General features: G+C 34.4%; 1 protein-coding gene across 1 annotated transcript in view; it reads left to right on the top strand.

The window, feature by feature from the left end:
- CASD1 (CAS1 domain containing 1) overlaps window positions 1-17,924 on the top strand; it is an 84,474-nt gene that overhangs the window by 28,934 nt on the left and 37,616 nt on the right. The window contains exons 4-10 of the mRNA XM_067746390.1: window positions 2,918-2,962; window positions 3,987-4,049; window positions 7,806-7,850; window positions 8,274-8,397; window positions 9,613-9,827; window positions 11,713-12,135; window positions 13,175-13,264. Of these exons, the coding sequence (XP_067602491.1) occupies window positions 2,918-2,962; window positions 3,987-4,049; window positions 7,806-7,850; window positions 8,274-8,397; window positions 9,613-9,827; window positions 11,713-12,135; window positions 13,175-13,264 (1,005 nt within the window). The remainder of the gene's footprint in view (window positions 1-2,917; window positions 2,963-3,986; window positions 4,050-7,805; window positions 7,851-8,273; window positions 8,398-9,612; window positions 9,828-11,712; window positions 12,136-13,174; window positions 13,265-17,924) is intronic.

The following is a 17,924-nucleotide window of genomic DNA, read 5'->3' as shown; positions in this document are numbered from 1 at the left end:
TGCGCTCTCCCGGGGGAGCCGTCCCTGGATCCCGGGACCCTGGCAGTGGCGGGCTGCACAGGCTCCCCGGAAGGGCGTGTGGCTAGTGACCTGTGTTCGCACACAGGCGTCCTGGCGGCGGCAGCAGCGGCCTTAGCGTCCCATGTCCGTCTCTGGGCTCCGCACTCTTAGCCGCGGCTCGCGCCCGTCCCTGGAGCTCTCTCAAGCAGCGTTCCTAATCCCCTCTCCTCGTGCACCAGGAAACAAAGAGGGACGTAAAAGTCTCTTGCCTCCTCGGCAGGTCCAGACCCCTCCCCGGACTCTCTCCCGGCCAGCCGCGGCGCACCAACGCCCTGCAGGCTGTGTTCACGCCGCCAACCTCAGTCCTCTCCCGGCGCTCCGACAAAAGCCGGAGCCTCAGCTCCCAGTCCCGCCCGCCCCGGCGGGCGAGCAGACAAGCCTCTCGGCTGGTGAGCGCCGGTCGGCCCGATCCTCTGCGCCGGAATCTGTCCGCTTTGCCCTCCGCACCCCTGTTGCTGTGCTCTCCTCCGCGGCTCCCAAGCTCCCCCACTCCGCCTCCCGAAGTCCCCACCCGCGAAGGGGCTTCCTAGTGTGTGGACACTTTTCCTCCTTCACAGCTCTCTCCCGCTGGTGCACGACCCGTCCCTATCCTTTTGTCTCTGTTTAGTTTTTTCTTTTGCCCTAACCAGGTACGTGGGGGGTTCCTTGCCTTTTGGGAGGTCTGAGGTCTTCTGCCAGCGTTCAGTAGGTGCTCCGTAGGAGTTGTTCCACGCGTAGATGTATTTCTGGTGTATCTGTGGAGAGGAAGGTGATCTCCGCGTCTTACTCTTCCGCCATCTTCCCGGAAGTCCCCCTAGATGTCTTTTTTTAAATGCACGCTGATATGATAGCTGTCACATAGAATCTAACAAAATTGTTTCGAATGAAGTTAAAGACAACTAAGTGCTACTAGAGCCACCTAACGGAAAAAACTGAACTAACCTTTTGGCCCACCCAATACATGTGGTGCGTAGAGACACGTGAAGCTAGTGTAGAAAATATTAACCATTGGTAAAGGGTATTAACTTTGCTATAAGAAGTCTGAAATTTTTCAAAATTAAAAGTTGAAGTGAAAGCCAACACAACGGAACAGTATATCGTTTGAAGATGCATATATATGTGACAAAACTGTATAATAAAAAAGAAAGCAAAATAAAATTCAAGATGGTTGTTCTCTTTGGGCAAAGCACGGAATTTGAGAGGGAGAGGGCCATATAGGTCATTCCATGTGTTGGTAGCATTCTGATTTGTGCCATGGGTTCACAAGTGCTTATTTATTTTTAGTGTGCCTTGTGACTTACATATATGTGATATATTATTTTGTATATAGCAAATGTTATATTAAAATAATAAAGGAAACAAAGATTGAATTGATTGAATTAACTGTGCTATGCAAAAAGGAAAAAGAAATTTCATGACACACTATTTCTTTAAGAATTTGTTAAAGGTTAAGATGGAGTAGGAGGAGAACACCTATATGATTTTTCTCTGCCCCAGTATTTCCCAGACTTATTTGACCAAGAAAGCTCTTTTCATATATCATACCTTAAAGTTCTGTTGAATTAATGGCCTCAAGAGTCCTTTTGGGGAAAAAGGGTACAAATGAACTTATTTACAAAACAGAAGTAGAGTCACGGATGTAGAAAACAAACTTATGGTTACCAGGGAATAGGGTGGGGAGGGATAAATTGGGAGATTGGGATTGACATATACACACTACTATATATAAAATAGATAACTAATAAGAACCTGCTGTATAGCACAGGGAACTCTACTCAGTACTCTGTAATGGCCTATATGGGAAAAGAATGGATATATGTATATGTATAACTGATTCACTGCTGTACACCTGAAACTAACACAACATTGTAAATCAATTATACTCCAATAAAAATTTTTTTTTAAAAATCATTTTGGGAAAAGATACTTAAGCAGGACTAATAAGAATTTTAAAATTTAGCTTGTTGATAAAAGCAAACGTTATTTCATTTTAAAAACAAATACTGTCTGATTAAATTAATGAAAACATTTCAACCTTGGTTTTAGGAAGAGAATTAGCTTCTTATTAACCACCCCTGTTGCATCCCGGATATTTAACTATGAAAGGATTTTTATTCTTTTTATGGAACACTTAGTTACAAGAAGTTGTAGTCTCTGGATTTTAATTTTTTTCTACAACTGGACTATTTACTGTCTTCTAAGTGAAATCTACAATAAACTAGAGTCATATATGTCCATTCCTGTTTAGACAGGGCCTGTACTAGTATATTGGTGAGAATAGACTAGATGTTGTTGCAGCAGCAAACCATGCTACAATCTTAATACTTAGCACTGCTTGTCCTAGGTGGTTTGGCAAGGGGCTTTGCTCCATGCAGTCATTCAGCGATTTTTGCTATTGGAATTTTTACTATTTTCTAGTTGTACCATTTGGGACATTCAGCCTCATCAGTCTCTGTATCAGGTTAAGGCAGAGACTAGAATTTCCCTGCGAACTTCAGCCTGGAAATGACCCATATTACATCTAGCCATATTACATTGGCAGTGGTCAGTCTCTACCATAGATAATAATACTAGGATTAAATTTGAATCATGGGAAGCTTGGCAAAAAGATAATTTACATAGGCATTTTCACATACCTGCTTATTCATAGTTAGAGTTTTATCTTTACATCTTAGATGTTGAAGATCACATATAAACAGTTTAATATCACTTATTTTTTGGCAGTCTATGCAGGTCTTTTCCCCTTCAGGTTGAATGCAGTTAATTGGGATATGGTGTATAAATGAGTCAACAAAAGCAACTAAAGGAGGAATTATTTACATACAGTTAATCTACACATTAATATTTCTCTGTTGTCTCTCCCCCTTTTTTATGGCAGCATGAAAACATTCCTTTTGAAGACAAGACTGCATCAGTTAAAGTGGTAAGTTCATATAACAGTAAGCTAAATGTTATAATGTTGAAACTATTCATTGGTTAATTTATTTGCAGATCAGCTAATGCTTTGAACGTGCTAAATGTGTTTCAGTGTATTGGAGTAGATAAGTAGAGTAAGATAATTTCATAAATGTGTGCACTATTTTGTGTAATAACATAGAAAATTTGGTCTCTCAGATTTTTATCCAGGAAAAAATAATCTTGTACGTTAATTTGAAACCAGTGTGTATTTAGGATCAAAGTTCATAAAAGAACATATATTAATTTCTTGAATTCCCAGTCACAGGTGACTTCTAGATACTGAGAATACAGATGGGGATCAAGACAACAATGTCCTAGATCTAATGGAGTGTATGAGTGATTATAGTTTTCTACGTGCAATTAAACATGGGATAAGGATAGCAAAAAGGAAAAAGTGGGGCATTAGAAATGTATAGAACAAGGAATTATTAAAAGTAGTTTTTCTCCTTGAGGAAATAATGTTTTAACTGAGGCCTCAAGCTAGTTAGGCTTAGGGGGAGAATTTATGAGCATTATAGGCAGAAGGAACAGGAACAAAGCCCTGGAGAAAAAGGAGCACATAGAGCATTGCAGGAGCTGAATGAGAACCAAAAGGACACTTAGCAAGGGGGAAAATGGCAGGAGAAAAGACAGAATGTCTAGGCAGAGGCCAGATCCTGCAACTTCTTAGGAATTTTAAGGACTTTGGAATTTATTCTCAGGGCAACTGATTGAAAGTCCTTGAATACTTAAGCAGGGGTGTGGCAAGATCAGATTTAAAAATTTAAAACATTACTCTGACTAAAATGTGGGGAATATTTTAGAGAAAAGCAAAAGTGGACATAAGGAGAACTATTGTGAGACTCTTACCAAAATGGGATGAGAGATGAAGATATTGTAGATAAGGTAGTGTTTTACTTTTAAGTACTCTATAAGAGATATGTTAAAGTTTATTTTGAATGGTGCATACAATATTTTCTTTGACTTCTTTTCTTACATTTCTCTTTTAGGATTTTCTGTGGCATCCAGAGGTTAATGGTTCTATGAAACAGTGTATCAAAGTGTGGACTGAGGTCTGTATTTGAAAATATAGGCCTTGCTGGTTTTGAGCAATCACATTTTGAAAACTCATTCTCCCATACTCACCTGTCCCACTCTCCTGTACTTTATACCAGCCTTTTTGATTTCGACCATGCTGGGTTGATTATCACTTTACTGAGAGAACAAAGTTTTGATCCAATGCCTCTGTTATCACCATTCTAACCCTATGGTGATTATGCTTATACCACACTTTACTGATTTAAAACTTTCTGTTACTGTTGTAGCTCAGTTAATTCAAACTCAGATCATCTTTCTAGCACTATATACATTCTCTTGAGCATTTGTCCACTTTGTTCTGCAAACTCATGTACTGATAACTTCAGGAAACTTTTTTTTTTTTAATATCCTGTTTTCTTCCCTTTTATCATTATATTTGTGACCTAAAAGTTGAGCCTAATTTGTTTTGGCTCGTAATGTTTGGAGTTAAATTAGATATAAGGCAAGTATGCTGTTAACATCAGAAAACCCCTAACTTCTCACAAGTCCACTTTAGAACTTCCACAGTCTCTCCATATAGCTCCTTATCAGTCCTTTATTTAAACCTGTATTCTTTTCCAAAGGTATTTGCATTTGGGATGGATAAAACAATATTCAATTTTGTTGACCTTGTTTTGCTTAATTACTTGTGTTGCAATGATATTTTTCTTTGCTTCTTTTCCCAATAAGTGTTTAGTACGGCAACCAAACAGACTTTGGTAGGATACAGTGAGAACCTAGTCAACATTTTTAACTTTGTTTCTTTAAGAAAATGTTTAAGTTTTCAAAAAACAAACATGCAGACAACTCTAGAATTCACCTTTCTGGAAAATTGGGATCTCACATAATTTTGTTTTTATTGATATGTTTTTAAATGTCCAGAAGTATAATGTTATGAGTATATTTCAGATGATTTAAACATGTGTTTTACCTTTGTGCTGGACCTGAAAGTATATCCATTAAAGTAGTAGAAATTCACAGTTAAACAAACATCAGTGTAATGTAATTTATAAGTCAGGCAAGATCACAAAAAGCCTTTGTTATTTACTAACCTGGAGATATATTGCATATTCCGATCTTCTGTTCTTATAATTTGCTAACACTAGTTTTTGGAGCTTTAGATTCTGTTGTAAAACTCCTTATGATTATTGGGGGAGAGGAAAGATTCAACTTATTTGGATAGATGGCCATGTAGTTACCTGAGATTGATTAGTTCATTGGTTTCAATCAAAGAGTATGTATGTATGCATGTATTTATATATTTATGTTTTAATATTTCTATAATAAGCTGCTAGATCCTGAGAATACAAAGTTGTATATTTTTATTATGTATGTACTATTACTAGCTTTGTTCTAGGTATTAGGAATGTGACTGGGAATTAGCCCCAGTCTCAGGCCTTGAGGAATGTGCAATCTAGTAGATAGTGACTTTCTTATGAATAAAGGTATGATAATATGAAGGGTAACAATAGAACTGAGCACAAAGAACTACGAAAGCACCATGGATAGAGGCACTTAGGATGAGGGTGGTTTAGAGTAGTGTGAGGATCTAAGAAAGCTTTACAGAGGAGATAATATTTCTAGAAGAACAGTGGATTAGAAAGATATACTTATGAACTGAAATAGACTTACAGGCATAAAAGCAAAGTTGAATTTAAACAACTCTACTGTTATCCAACAGATATTTATAAATCAGCTGCCATATTTTAGGCACCAGGCTAAACACCGTTGATACGCTGGTTAACATAACAGAGTTCCTCTCCTCAAAGAGCTTCTAGGTGAGTGGCAGATATAGGTAATTAAGGAAACCAGCAATTTAGATTTAATTCTGTAGGTGAACAGTAGTCATTAAGTCTGAGCTACTTAGATGGATTTGGGGAGTCTTTGTATGGAGTGAGTTGATATTTGAGGTGACTTGAATAGAAATAATTGAATAGGCAGCAAGTATAGATTAAAGAAGAGAGTGTAGGAATGGAACTATAAAAAAGATTATGAGAGGAGGTAGTAAAAGGGGTAAGAGGAAAAGCAGAAGAAGAATAACTAATATCACACACAGAGAAGGAAAGAGTTTTAAAAAGTGGATAGTGTCACTTTAGGAACTATATAGGGTAGAATGAAACTACAGGACTTGGCAATTCAGAGTTCATTAATGGGCTCTGAGGGCAGTTTTAATGAATGGTTAATTCAAAATCAAAACATGGTAAGTTGAGGCATAAATGAGAGAGATAGAAATTAGCATAGTGAAAGTGGAATGCTCTTCCAAGTAATCTGTTGGTCAAGAGTGTGAACGGGAAGAATTTGAGAGTGAGACGAGATTGAAGGAGCATTTTTTGAGGATAAAGATGATTTAACATTTTGTGGATTGAAGGAAGAAAGAAGAGTAGAGAAGGATGAAATGGATAATTCAGGAGTCTGAGGAGATAACTTATGGATATAGCTCCAGAAGTAAAAAGGGAGGAGGTATAAATGCAGAGCAATGGGTTAGCCATTAAGCAGAATAGGAACATATTTTGTTTACTCTCCTGTCAGAGGAAGGTAGACTGGGTGAGCATATGGACAAAGTTGTAAGAATGGAGGAAGGAAGGCAAGAGCACACAAGCCAGATGAATTCTGTTTTCTCTGTGAAGTTCGAGAATTAAGCTTTATGCCAAAAGTGAGGAGGACAGGAGGGACCTGTGTAAGGAAAAAATGATTTGGGATAACCACTGTGAAGGGTGAGAAAGGGAGCCACCTACAGATGAGGAAAGTTTCACTAAAGTAGCAATGTAAAATGGAGCATGCTAGACTGGAAACTGGAATATCTCTGACGAGAAATAGATTAATTTTGTTATTTTCTCTGCTTTCATAGTTTTCTCCACTGAGCATGTTTTACCTTCATAATGAGACAGTAACTGTCATTTCTATTTTTATATATGGGTTGGACTTTTTCTGATTTCTTGTTTTTAATTGTTTCTTGTGCACATGATTGTATTATCAGATCTTCTATGTTGTGGAAGATGCATTGAACCCAGTAGTCGGAAGACTTAAGTTCTGGCTTTGTTCCTGCCAGGCCTCAGCAATAGCTATAAACCTTTCTGAGTCTATCGCCTTTTTTTAATAAGATATGTATAATATCTTCCTGCCTATCTAACAAGTGGCAAGAATCTATATTAAAATGAGCTAATTTAAGAGAAATACTTAGTAAATTACTAAGTACTATATAACTGATAGTATTATTAATAGTATAATTTGCACTAGGTGAGGATCTTTACCAAATTTCTCATTTTTTTCCACATTATGGTCTGTAATAATTATCAGTTTACTGTTAAATACATACTAGATTGGCTTTCCCAAAATATCATGTTTCTTTAGAGCACTGCATTTTATTTAACACTTAAACTGTATACCCTTTAGGCTTCCAAGAATACTTTTTAATTGGCTACATAATATACTAGAGCTTTACACAGTTTACTCAGAATTCAGACTGTGTTAGATTTCAGTAGTGTTTTTTTGTCTTTGTTTTTGTTTTAAAGAACACCAAAGAATTAGCCATACAAGCCTCATGCCATCCTGTATAGTCATATAACCATGTAAGGTTTTAGGCATGGGGTGTCCATCTTGTTGTAACAAGAATCTGATAAGGAACCCTAGAAAATTAAAATGCATTTAAATGGAAGAAGAACTTAAATTTAAGGGAAAAAATTAAGGGATATTACTTGCGTTAATTTCCTGAACTGAATATAACACTATTATAAAGATTTTTCTTTCTTCAGGATTCTGTTGCAAAGCCCCATGTGGTTGTAGCAGGAGCTGCCACAGTAAGTTATTATCTGTATTCTTACATAATGATTTTTGTTTCATACTTAACATGCTAAGAAAAAATTAACTTATGTTATATAGAATTCTTGATTATACTTATATTTTAATTCCTATTTCTATTAATTAGATGGATAATTTTTTTAAAAGATCTGAATGAACTTAGGAAATTTGATGGTAAATGTCAATACTATTTTATATCTAAAATTACATTCTTCTTGAACGTTATACATTGAAAGTCTAATTTTATGTCAGCTTTTTATAACTGCCTTCATATATTTCATGAAATAATTTGACCATACTTTATTCTAATATTGAATAAGAATGGGAATTATCTTAAAATAACCTTTGTTACAACAGAGGAAATTACATACTTTAATTTTTCTGTGACAAATCATTAATGTTTAATTTTTACTTCCTCTTAGTGGTCTATTAAAATTCACAATGGCAGCAACGAAGCACTTTCCCAATATAAAATGAACATTACCTCCATAGCACCACTTTTAGAAAAATTGGCAAAGACTAGTGATGTGTATTGGGTCTTACAAGGTAAGGGATAAGTAATGAAAAATGTCATTTTGTATATATTTTGAGGTATAGGTTTCTATTTTCTATTTCAAGAAGCAGAATTACTACTTTATGAGAATAAATTTTGAAATAAGGTTTGAAAAATTAGAATAAATTTGAGCTATTTGCTTTCCTGTTTTGAACTTAAGGAATAGACAGACTAATAAATACAATAAGTAAAAAAAAAATTAATAATAAATAAAGAGATTCTCCAAGGAACCTTAGCAGGTAGAACAGCTGCAGAGTATGACAAAGAGAATAAGTCCTAAAGGCAAATAAGATGTTTGCCTCTGATTTTTTAATTTCTTACCAAGTATACTTATTGTGATTGGGAAATAGAGAAATAATTGTCTGGTTCATAATATTAGGTTCATTGGAAGTAAATATTCTTTGGAATCGACAATATATTTAAATTCAAACCAGCTAGTTTATACTTGGTAATGAAATTCTTTAAGAGAAAGTTGACATTAGATCAAGTCATTTCAGGAGTTTATTGAATGTCCATTATTTAATGCCTAGCACAATATGAAATGCCTTGGGTATTTTAGCAATTCAAGTTGTTTGTCAGAAACTCTTATGACTGTTTCCAAGTTTAATGTCAAGCTGAGAGAAACAACACGGTGGTGATAATCTCTTCCAAAATCCCTATTTCATTTACAGACTCATTGTTAACCTTTCTATTACTAAAGTGAGGAAAAAGTTAAATTTAAATGATTTATGGTAAGTGATAAAAGACCTCGATCCTTAATAACATTACCTCCTAATTGTGTGAACAAAGTTTGCAAAATGAATCAGCAACAGGAGGAAAAAAAGATTGGCTGCTATTCTTAATTAGGCCATCTTCCATAATCCAGTTTTAAACTCTGGTTACCTGCTATAACCCAGCATCCAAAATTTTTAAACTCTTAAGACATGCTAGAACATAAAAATGTTTCCTGAAAGCTATGTACCTAAGAGAGAAGAGGTATAAAAGTTCTTTAACCTTAAGAGGGTTATGGATTGATTCAAAAATTGAATACAGGATAGGAAATCTATTGCAAACCTTGGCCAACTTTATTTTAAAATGAATTATTAAGTGCTTGGAATTCTCTGAACTTTAACAACAAAATATGAAATGCAGTTAACTAACTTGCATGATTATAATTTCTATCAGTAGGGATTTTTAAGGGTATTTAAAAAAATATGTTTCATGTGCAGATCCTGTTTATGAAGATCTATTAAGTGAAAATAGGAAAATGATCACTAATGAGAAGATAGATGCCTACAATGAAGCTGCAATCAGTATTTTGAATAGCAGCACCAGAAATTCTAAATCGAATGTTAAGATGTTCAGTGTTTCCAAATTAATTGCTCAAGAAACCATCATGGAATCTTTGGATGGCTTACATCTTCCTGAATCAAGCAGAGAAACTGTAAGAATTCTTGTGTCTGTCAGTACAGACTGTAATATCTAATTGGTTATAGCTGTATGTCACTGTAATGTAACAAATAATTTAATTGCAGTCTTAATTAGTTGCAGTTATTCTGTCTAAACATAGATCTAGAAATAATTTTGCTTTCCATCACTTAGCTGAATATATAAGTGAGAGTTTTAGTATACTCTAAGGGAGAAAGTTACAGAAGGGAGGAAATGCGACTTCATTTAGTGAGTGCTAGTTACTCTTTTAATATCCCTTGTTTCATATAAAGCTTGTAAGTTCTCAGCACACTCGTGTTTGAAAACTACTGCTTTATATTCTCTTAGCCTTGAACCTTAAATTTACAAGATTAAACTTCTGTGAAGGGCTTCTCTGGTGGCGCAGTGGTTGAGAGTCCGCCTGCCGATGCAGGGCACACGGGTTTGTGCCCCGATCCGGGAAGATCCCACATGCCGCGGAGCGGCTGGGCCCGTGAGCCATGGCCGCTGAGCCTGCGCGTCCGGAGCTTGTGCTCCGCAACGGGAGCAACGGGAGAGGCCACAACAGTGAGAGGCCCGTGTACCGTAAAAAAAAAAAAAAAAAAAAACAACTTCTGTGAAGAGCACATTTTTTTAATATGTAGAATGATCTTTATTATTTCCTTCTAGTTCTGATACCCTAAACATGATTCAATGTACAAAGTAGATACTGAACAAATCCAGATTGATGAGTGGAAAAGGATTTTAGGTTAAGTACAAAAGAGAGCTGCATAATTATAAATTTTCACACATAGTACAATAGATGTTACTTAGAGTTATTGTTTTCTTATAAAGCAGTTGTTCTTAACCTTTTTGAGGATCACATAACCCTGTATCTGATTAAAAGTAATGGTTGTATTCCTCTCCTGAAGAAAAATGCGTGTCTGCGCGCGCGCACACACACACACACACACACACACACACACACACACACAGTTCTCCATATTTTTTCAGGGCTTTGTGGACTCCCTGGAACTGGTTAAGAACCTTGGGATGGAGTTTGTAGGCTAGTATCTGCAAGAGTTCCAGGCTCAGAGTCTCCTGAAGTCTCAGAGCTAAGAGAATGAGATTTTCTAAATAACTGAGTACTTTGAATGTTTTAGGCTTAAATAATATAATCATCTTAAGAGTTCTAGGGGTACCTAAACTATACAGTTTTCATAAACTAGATTTGACTGAACCTTCAACTAGAAATACTTAGCAGCTTGCCTAGAATATTTTTATTATAATGAAACCATGTTGAAGATTCTACACCTCATTTAAAATTAGAAATCTTAAAACTGTTGAATCCTAAGTGGTCCATAAACTGTAAACCAAATGAAGGGCATATTATAAATACTGTCAGCTAAGAATTATTTTTGGTGGCAGTTATTTTATATTCTTTTTTCACATCTAAAGACTGGGACTCTATCTTAAGTATCTTGGTATCTTTTGTATTGAAAATCTGCTAATTAAATTTCTTTGGTCCTTGACATCTGTCAGTATTTTTGTAACCAAAGGTCACAGCCCATTAACAGCCATGAAATCAGCATTTTTTTTCTTTTTTTAAAGAATAGAATGGAAAAAAGTCAGACGCATTCCAAGTAGTAAGGATAGGTATTGTTTCCCATATATGTGTTCTGAGTCACATTATAAAATGAATTTTTCATTACGGTTAATAACCCAAGAAGTTGGAAAAACCCTGAACTAGTTATTTACAGATTGAAGGAATACCGTTATTTACATCAGTGTTTGGGAAATGGTAGCAAAAAGTACAAAAGCACTTTGGTTTTAGTGCTGAAACGGTAGTATTCACAGGAGAAAATCTAATGGGAAATACATTACTGACAAGATAATAATGAAATAACTTGATTTTTTCACAGAGTGCAATGATTCTTATGAACGTGTATTGCAATAGGATTTTGAAGCCTGTAGATGGTTCCTGTTGTCAACCTCGGCCTCCTCTTACTCTCCTACAGAAGCTAGCTGCTTGTTTTTTCACTTTATCTATTATTGGATATTTAATTTTTTATATAATTCATCATAACGCTCATCGGAAGAATAAGCCTTGTACTGATTTGGAAAGTGGAGAAGAAAAGAAAAATATTATCAATCCCCCTGTGTCTCCATTAGGAATACTTTTACAGTCTTTCTGCAAACTTGGCCTGATCATGGCTTATTTCTATATGTGTGACCGTGCAAATCTATTTATGAAGGAAAACAAATTTTATACACATTCAACTTTCTTTATTCCAATTATCTACATCTTGGTTTTGGGAGTCTTTTACAATGAAAATACTAAGGAGGTAAGAGTCATTTTCTTTTTAGTTCATGTTATCCTTTTCATCTCATTACAAAGTGTAGATTAATGAAATAATATCATTTATCATGCCATAATATACAAACATTTACATATATAGAAGAGGATGAAGGAATATTGCAGCTGTACTTCACTTAGTGGACTCTTAACTGTTGCTTTTTTGAAACAGTTTGGAGAAAGTTCATAGTTTCATAAAGATTGTTGAAAAGTTGGAAAATAATGACCTGTGAAAAAGATATCATGACTTGGTGTCATTTTGCCTGCTTGAGGATGGAGAAAGTTGAGGTGCTCCCAATTTTGTAATGGTCTTCAAACATGAGATACTATTATCATTTATAAGTTAAAAACATATAATTATACTAATAAACACTTTTTATATTTATATGTTTATATAGTCAGACATGTACACACAAATTAGAACTTACATAATAAGGTGGGCACTGTTCACAATATTCTGAATTCCTATTTTAGTATTACTGTAATTGCTCAGAATATTAATATAACTCCTTTATAAGTCATTTGAATTAATAAATTCTATTGTAAGACATAACTTTCATATGAGGATGATTAATCAGTTCTTCATTTCCAGTGGGAATATTCTAGAGAAAATAAAGTATAATAAAGGAGCTTTTTTTCCACAATAAAGTATAAAAGAACTGTAAGATCTTTTCTAACTGAAATTCTAAGATTCTCTTAAAGAAAATTATTAAATGCCATTTTTTTAGATTTACAAACATATCTGTCATAGTTTAAAAGTAATCTTAATATAAAACCGTAAGTATCAACTTAAATATTTAAAGTCTCTTTTATGTTCATTTTCAAATTCATATTATACTTTAAATAGTTTTATTATCTCTTTTATCAAGAAATAAAATGACAATCTTTAACTGATTTTCCCCCAACGTTCTTTTGAAAGAAGCATTAGCTTTATATCCTATGAGAAAAATGTTAACATATTTAATGTATACTGTCCAAATAATAGCTTCATGATGAATTTTAAAGCAAATTTTGATTCTTTTACACAGACTAAAGTGTTAAATAGAGAACAAACAGATGAATGGAAAGGCTGGATGCAACTTGTGATTTTGATTTATCATATCTCTGGAGCAAGTACAGTAAGTATTTTGAATTTAAGTTCTGAAAATATAGGAAATAATGTCACTTTAATGTTTCCTTAAGGGCACCAATTCTTTTGTGTTTTATATTCTCTACCATTTGGAGACCCTTCTTATTTCCCACCCAGTTTTTCTGTCTTCCCATTTTTCTCCTACCATCTGACTCTTTGAGAATGTATAGTCTTAAAAGCAAAATAATTATTTTTTAAAAGATAAAGCAATAATTTGTATTTACTTTGCCTTAATTTTAAGGTAGTAGGAACAGCTGATAATCTAAGGGTATTGTTTCATGTCCTTCTGAACAACTAAAGTTATCAAGAAACTTTCTAGATGATACTTAATTGCAAAGGATTTAGAATAGGCAAGTTACTATTAAAAGAAATCAAATTAGATGATTATATTTTATATTCTATCCTTCACTGTATGTTAGGAAGTTTGACCAACCATTTTTATATTTTTAAAGTTTAAAAACTTAGAACTCTCTTGCCCCAGTATTCAGAGTACTCAGATACCCATGGTCTGCTGTTGTTGACCATGTATTATGTGCCATACTTCATAAGTATTACCACTTCCATGAGATGGAGGACCCTTCCTTTGCTCACCTAGTGCCCTCTGTACCTAGACAAAATCATTTTTCCCTTAGCCGTAGGTGTCTTTTTATGTCTTTTAGACTTTGGATTCTCATGATTTGGGGACATCTTGGATTTGGTAGGGGTAGAAAAAATGTGTTCAGAATTGTAACATACAGCTACATACATTTAAAACAAGCTTTTAAGAGTAAACCTAGATATCTAATAACCACTTTCACACAAGTTTATTTATAGGGAAGGTACAAACTGATTTCTATAAAATATGTTTTAAAAATTTAACAAGTTCTTTCATAATTTGGGAACTACTGAACTGGTTTTTATTGCTTTATTTGCTTATATAAAGTACACATCTGTAAACAGTAACTTAACATAGAATCAGTGATTCCATTTAACATTGAGTCAATGTTGAGATAATAGGGGAGTGTTGCCCAGAAAGGAGTATTTTGAAATTTCCATTGCAGCAGTTAAGAAGATGAATAATACTAGGGTTTTTCAGATATCTCTAACAATTAGAAAATACTAACGTTATTCTTCATTAAGTCTCTTTATTATTTTCAAAAATTACTGGTGATTTCATGGATGGCTCGTTTGAAGGGCAAAAGGCAGAGGAAGAGGTATAATTTTTACTGATATTGTATGGCTATGATATGTATATTTGTGACAACAGTAAAACTCCTGTGACACTGCAGCTGAAGGGGACCTAGTGAATTCAGGTAACTGTGGAAGAACCAAGACAATAAAAGAGATCCAAAGCAAGGAGAGATGAAGATAGTAAGAATTAGTTCATAAGCCCAGTTCAGAATTTGTAGGATAAATTTAGCAGATTTTCTAAAAAGTAAAGATGAATATTGAATCATAGAAATATCTCTGACATATGAAGAAAGATTAGTTTAATTTGAAGGGGGTGGGGGAGGGTTTTGTTTTAAGAGAATGCCACTTAAGACATAATTAATTGCTGACATATAAAGGGTAATAGTACTGTGTAAAAAAAAAAAAAATCAGAAAGAATTAATGGCAGATTCAGTTCTTTAACTCATTGATTCCAGAAAAGATTTGGATCATAAAAGGATGAAAGCAATTTGGCATTCTATTATAATTATTTCTCAAGTTAGCATTCTAATACATCTTAGACTATATCCCAATACATTCTAAGTTACAGTTTAAAAACATCTATATTCTGGAAGGACATACTTTTCATTAACAGATCAGTTATAATTAATTAACATATCCCTGTTCGTTTATATAGAATTTTGTGGTTAAAAATTACCTGTATCTACACTGGCAAAGCATTATTAGCATGGGTTATAATGTATTTGAGGACTTGATTCTTGGATATTTGTGGGATTACCCTCATTAAAAACTTTTTAATGGTCATGATTATTTTAATTACCTAATCTTAATGCTTTTTTATTTTGAGTAAAATATGTCAGACTTTAGTTGTGCCATGTTTTTATAGTAAAATAGAAACTATGTCAAAAATTACAGAGAATTATTAAAATAATCCAGATGGTCTGGTAGATGGCAATTGTTGGTGTAAACATTCTTTTAAACATAACTTATATCAGATATGAATAAAATATTGTGAATTAAATACAGAGAGTGCAGCAAGTTAGGTATATACAGTAGATGATTTTGTGTTCCATGTGGCTTTTTCTCCTTTGAGAGTTTGTAAATAACTTCCATGAAGGGACCTAAGTAAAAGGTCTTAAGGGAAAATATTTGGGGCTAGAAAAAGAAGAGAACCAGCAGTCAGCCTATTAATTCTAATGAAATTGGATTCTCAATACACTTTTAATACTAAAATTTTGTTGTAAGTAATACTTGACTCCTGAAAGACAAAAAGGAAAACAATTCGAATTAAAGGAGACTAAAGCGGAATGAAAACTAAATGCAATGTGTGATTCTTGGTTCAAGGTTCCTAAATGAAAAAAAAATTTTTTTAATCATAAAGGATATCACTGGGACAATCAAGGAAATTCATATATGGATTATACAGTAGATACTATTTTATTTATATTTAATTTCATGGGTATTATAATGATAATATAAGAACTATACAAGAAACTGTTCTTTCTTCTTAGGTGATACTTGCTAAGATATTTAGGGATGATGGTCTAAATTTGCAGACACATGGTCTGCAAATACTTTTAAATAGTTCAGCATGGTAAATAGTTGTTCGTTGTACTATTCTTGCAACTTTTCTGTTGGTTTAAAATATCTTAAAAACTTGGGAGAACTATTACATGAAATTTGTAATAATCCAACATTGGTAGAAACTTGGCAAATTGTTCTGATAGTGTTTAAATTCAATTTAAATGGTTGTATTTACTGTTTAAATATAACCAAGTCTCAACATTGTAGGCCCAGACCCAGTCTTGAAGGGGCTCGAAAGCATGCGTTATGGAGAGTGGTTCAAGTAATTGGGAATGGTTAGCCTCGGTTGACATCTGTTTTCAGCTGTTCATAGAACTATCAGATGTAAAAGTGATTAACTGCGTGCATATGGCTCTACAGTTAGACTGTCCATTTTGGTGGCCACTAACCACATGTGGCCATTGAGCACTTGAAATGTAGCTAGTCAGAATTCAGATGTGCGGTAAATGTGAAATATATATGAGATTAAGTATGATTAATTATGGTAAATGCATACAAAGTTCAAAAGCTTAGTATGAAAGAATATGAAATATCATGGTATATGTCAGAATGATAATATTTTGGATATATTGAATTAAATTAAATGTGTTTATTAAAATTAATTTCACTTATTTCTTTTTTTTCATATAGGCATTTTATTTTATTTATTTTTTTAACATCTTTATTGGGGTATAATTGCTTTACAGTGGTGTGTTAGTTTCTGCTTTATAACAAAGTGAATCAGTTATACATATACATATGTTCCCATATCTCTTCCCTCTTGCATCTCTCTCCCTCCCACCCTCCCTATCCCACCCCTCCAGGCGGTCACAAAGCACCGAGCTGATCTCCCTGTGCTATGCGGCTGCTTCCCACTAGCTGTCTATTTTACGTTTGGTAGTGTATATGTGTCCGTGCCTCTCTCTCGCTTTGTCACAGCTCACCCTTCCCCCTCCCCATATCCTCAAGTCCGTTCTCCAGTAGGTCTGTCTTTATTCCTGTCTTACCCCTAAGTTCTTCATGACATTTTTTTTTCTTAAATTCCATATATATGTGTTAGCATATGGTATTTGTCTTTCTCTTTCTGACTTACTTCACTCTGTATGACACACTCTGGCTCTATCCACCTCATTACAAATTGCTCAATTTCATTTCTTTTTATGGCTGAGTAATATTCCATTGTATATATGTGCCACATCTTCTTTATCCATTCATTCGATGACGGGCACTTAGGTTGTTTCCATCTCCGGGCTATTGTAAATAGAGCTACAATGAACATTTTGGTACATGACTCTTTTTGAATTTTGGTTTTCTCAGGGTATCTGCCCAGTAGTGGGATTGCTGGGTCATATGGTAGTTCTATTTGTAGTTTTTTAAGGAACCTCCATACTGTTCTCCATAGTGGCTGAACCAATTCACATTCCCACCAGCAGTGCAAGAGTGTTCCCTTTTCTCCACACCCTCTCCAGCATTTATTGTTTCTAGATATTTTGATGATGGCCATTCTGACTGGTGTGAGATGATATCTCATTGTAGTTTTGATTTGCATTTCTCTAATGATTAATGATGTTGAACATTCTTTCATGTGTTTGTTGGCAGTCTGTATATCTTCTTTGAAGAAACGTCTATTTAGGTCTTCTGCCCATTTTTGGATTGGGTTGTTTGTTTTTTTGTTATTGAGCTGCATGAGCTGCTTGAAAATTTTGGAAATTAATCCTTTGTCAGTTGCTTCATTTGCAAATTTTTTTTTCAGTGTTCAAATTAGAGTTTAATGCCATATTTTTGGAAAACATACAACAAAATCTACAGCAGTGGTTGTTTCCAATGGAGTGAATAATGCAATCAACTTTTGTAGGATTTTTAAAATGCTAAATTCTCTTAGATCTTTACAGATCCAAGTCTGCAAAGGCCTCAGAAGGCAATGATATTTTTGTTTC

This window comes from Pseudorca crassidens, chromosome 8 (assembly GCF_039906515.1).
Source record: "Pseudorca crassidens isolate mPseCra1 chromosome 8, mPseCra1.hap1, whole genome shotgun sequence".
Taxonomy (NCBI): Eukaryota; Metazoa; Chordata; class Mammalia; order Artiodactyla; family Delphinidae; genus Pseudorca; species Pseudorca crassidens.
This window is presented reverse-complemented; position numbering and strand designations above follow the sequence as displayed.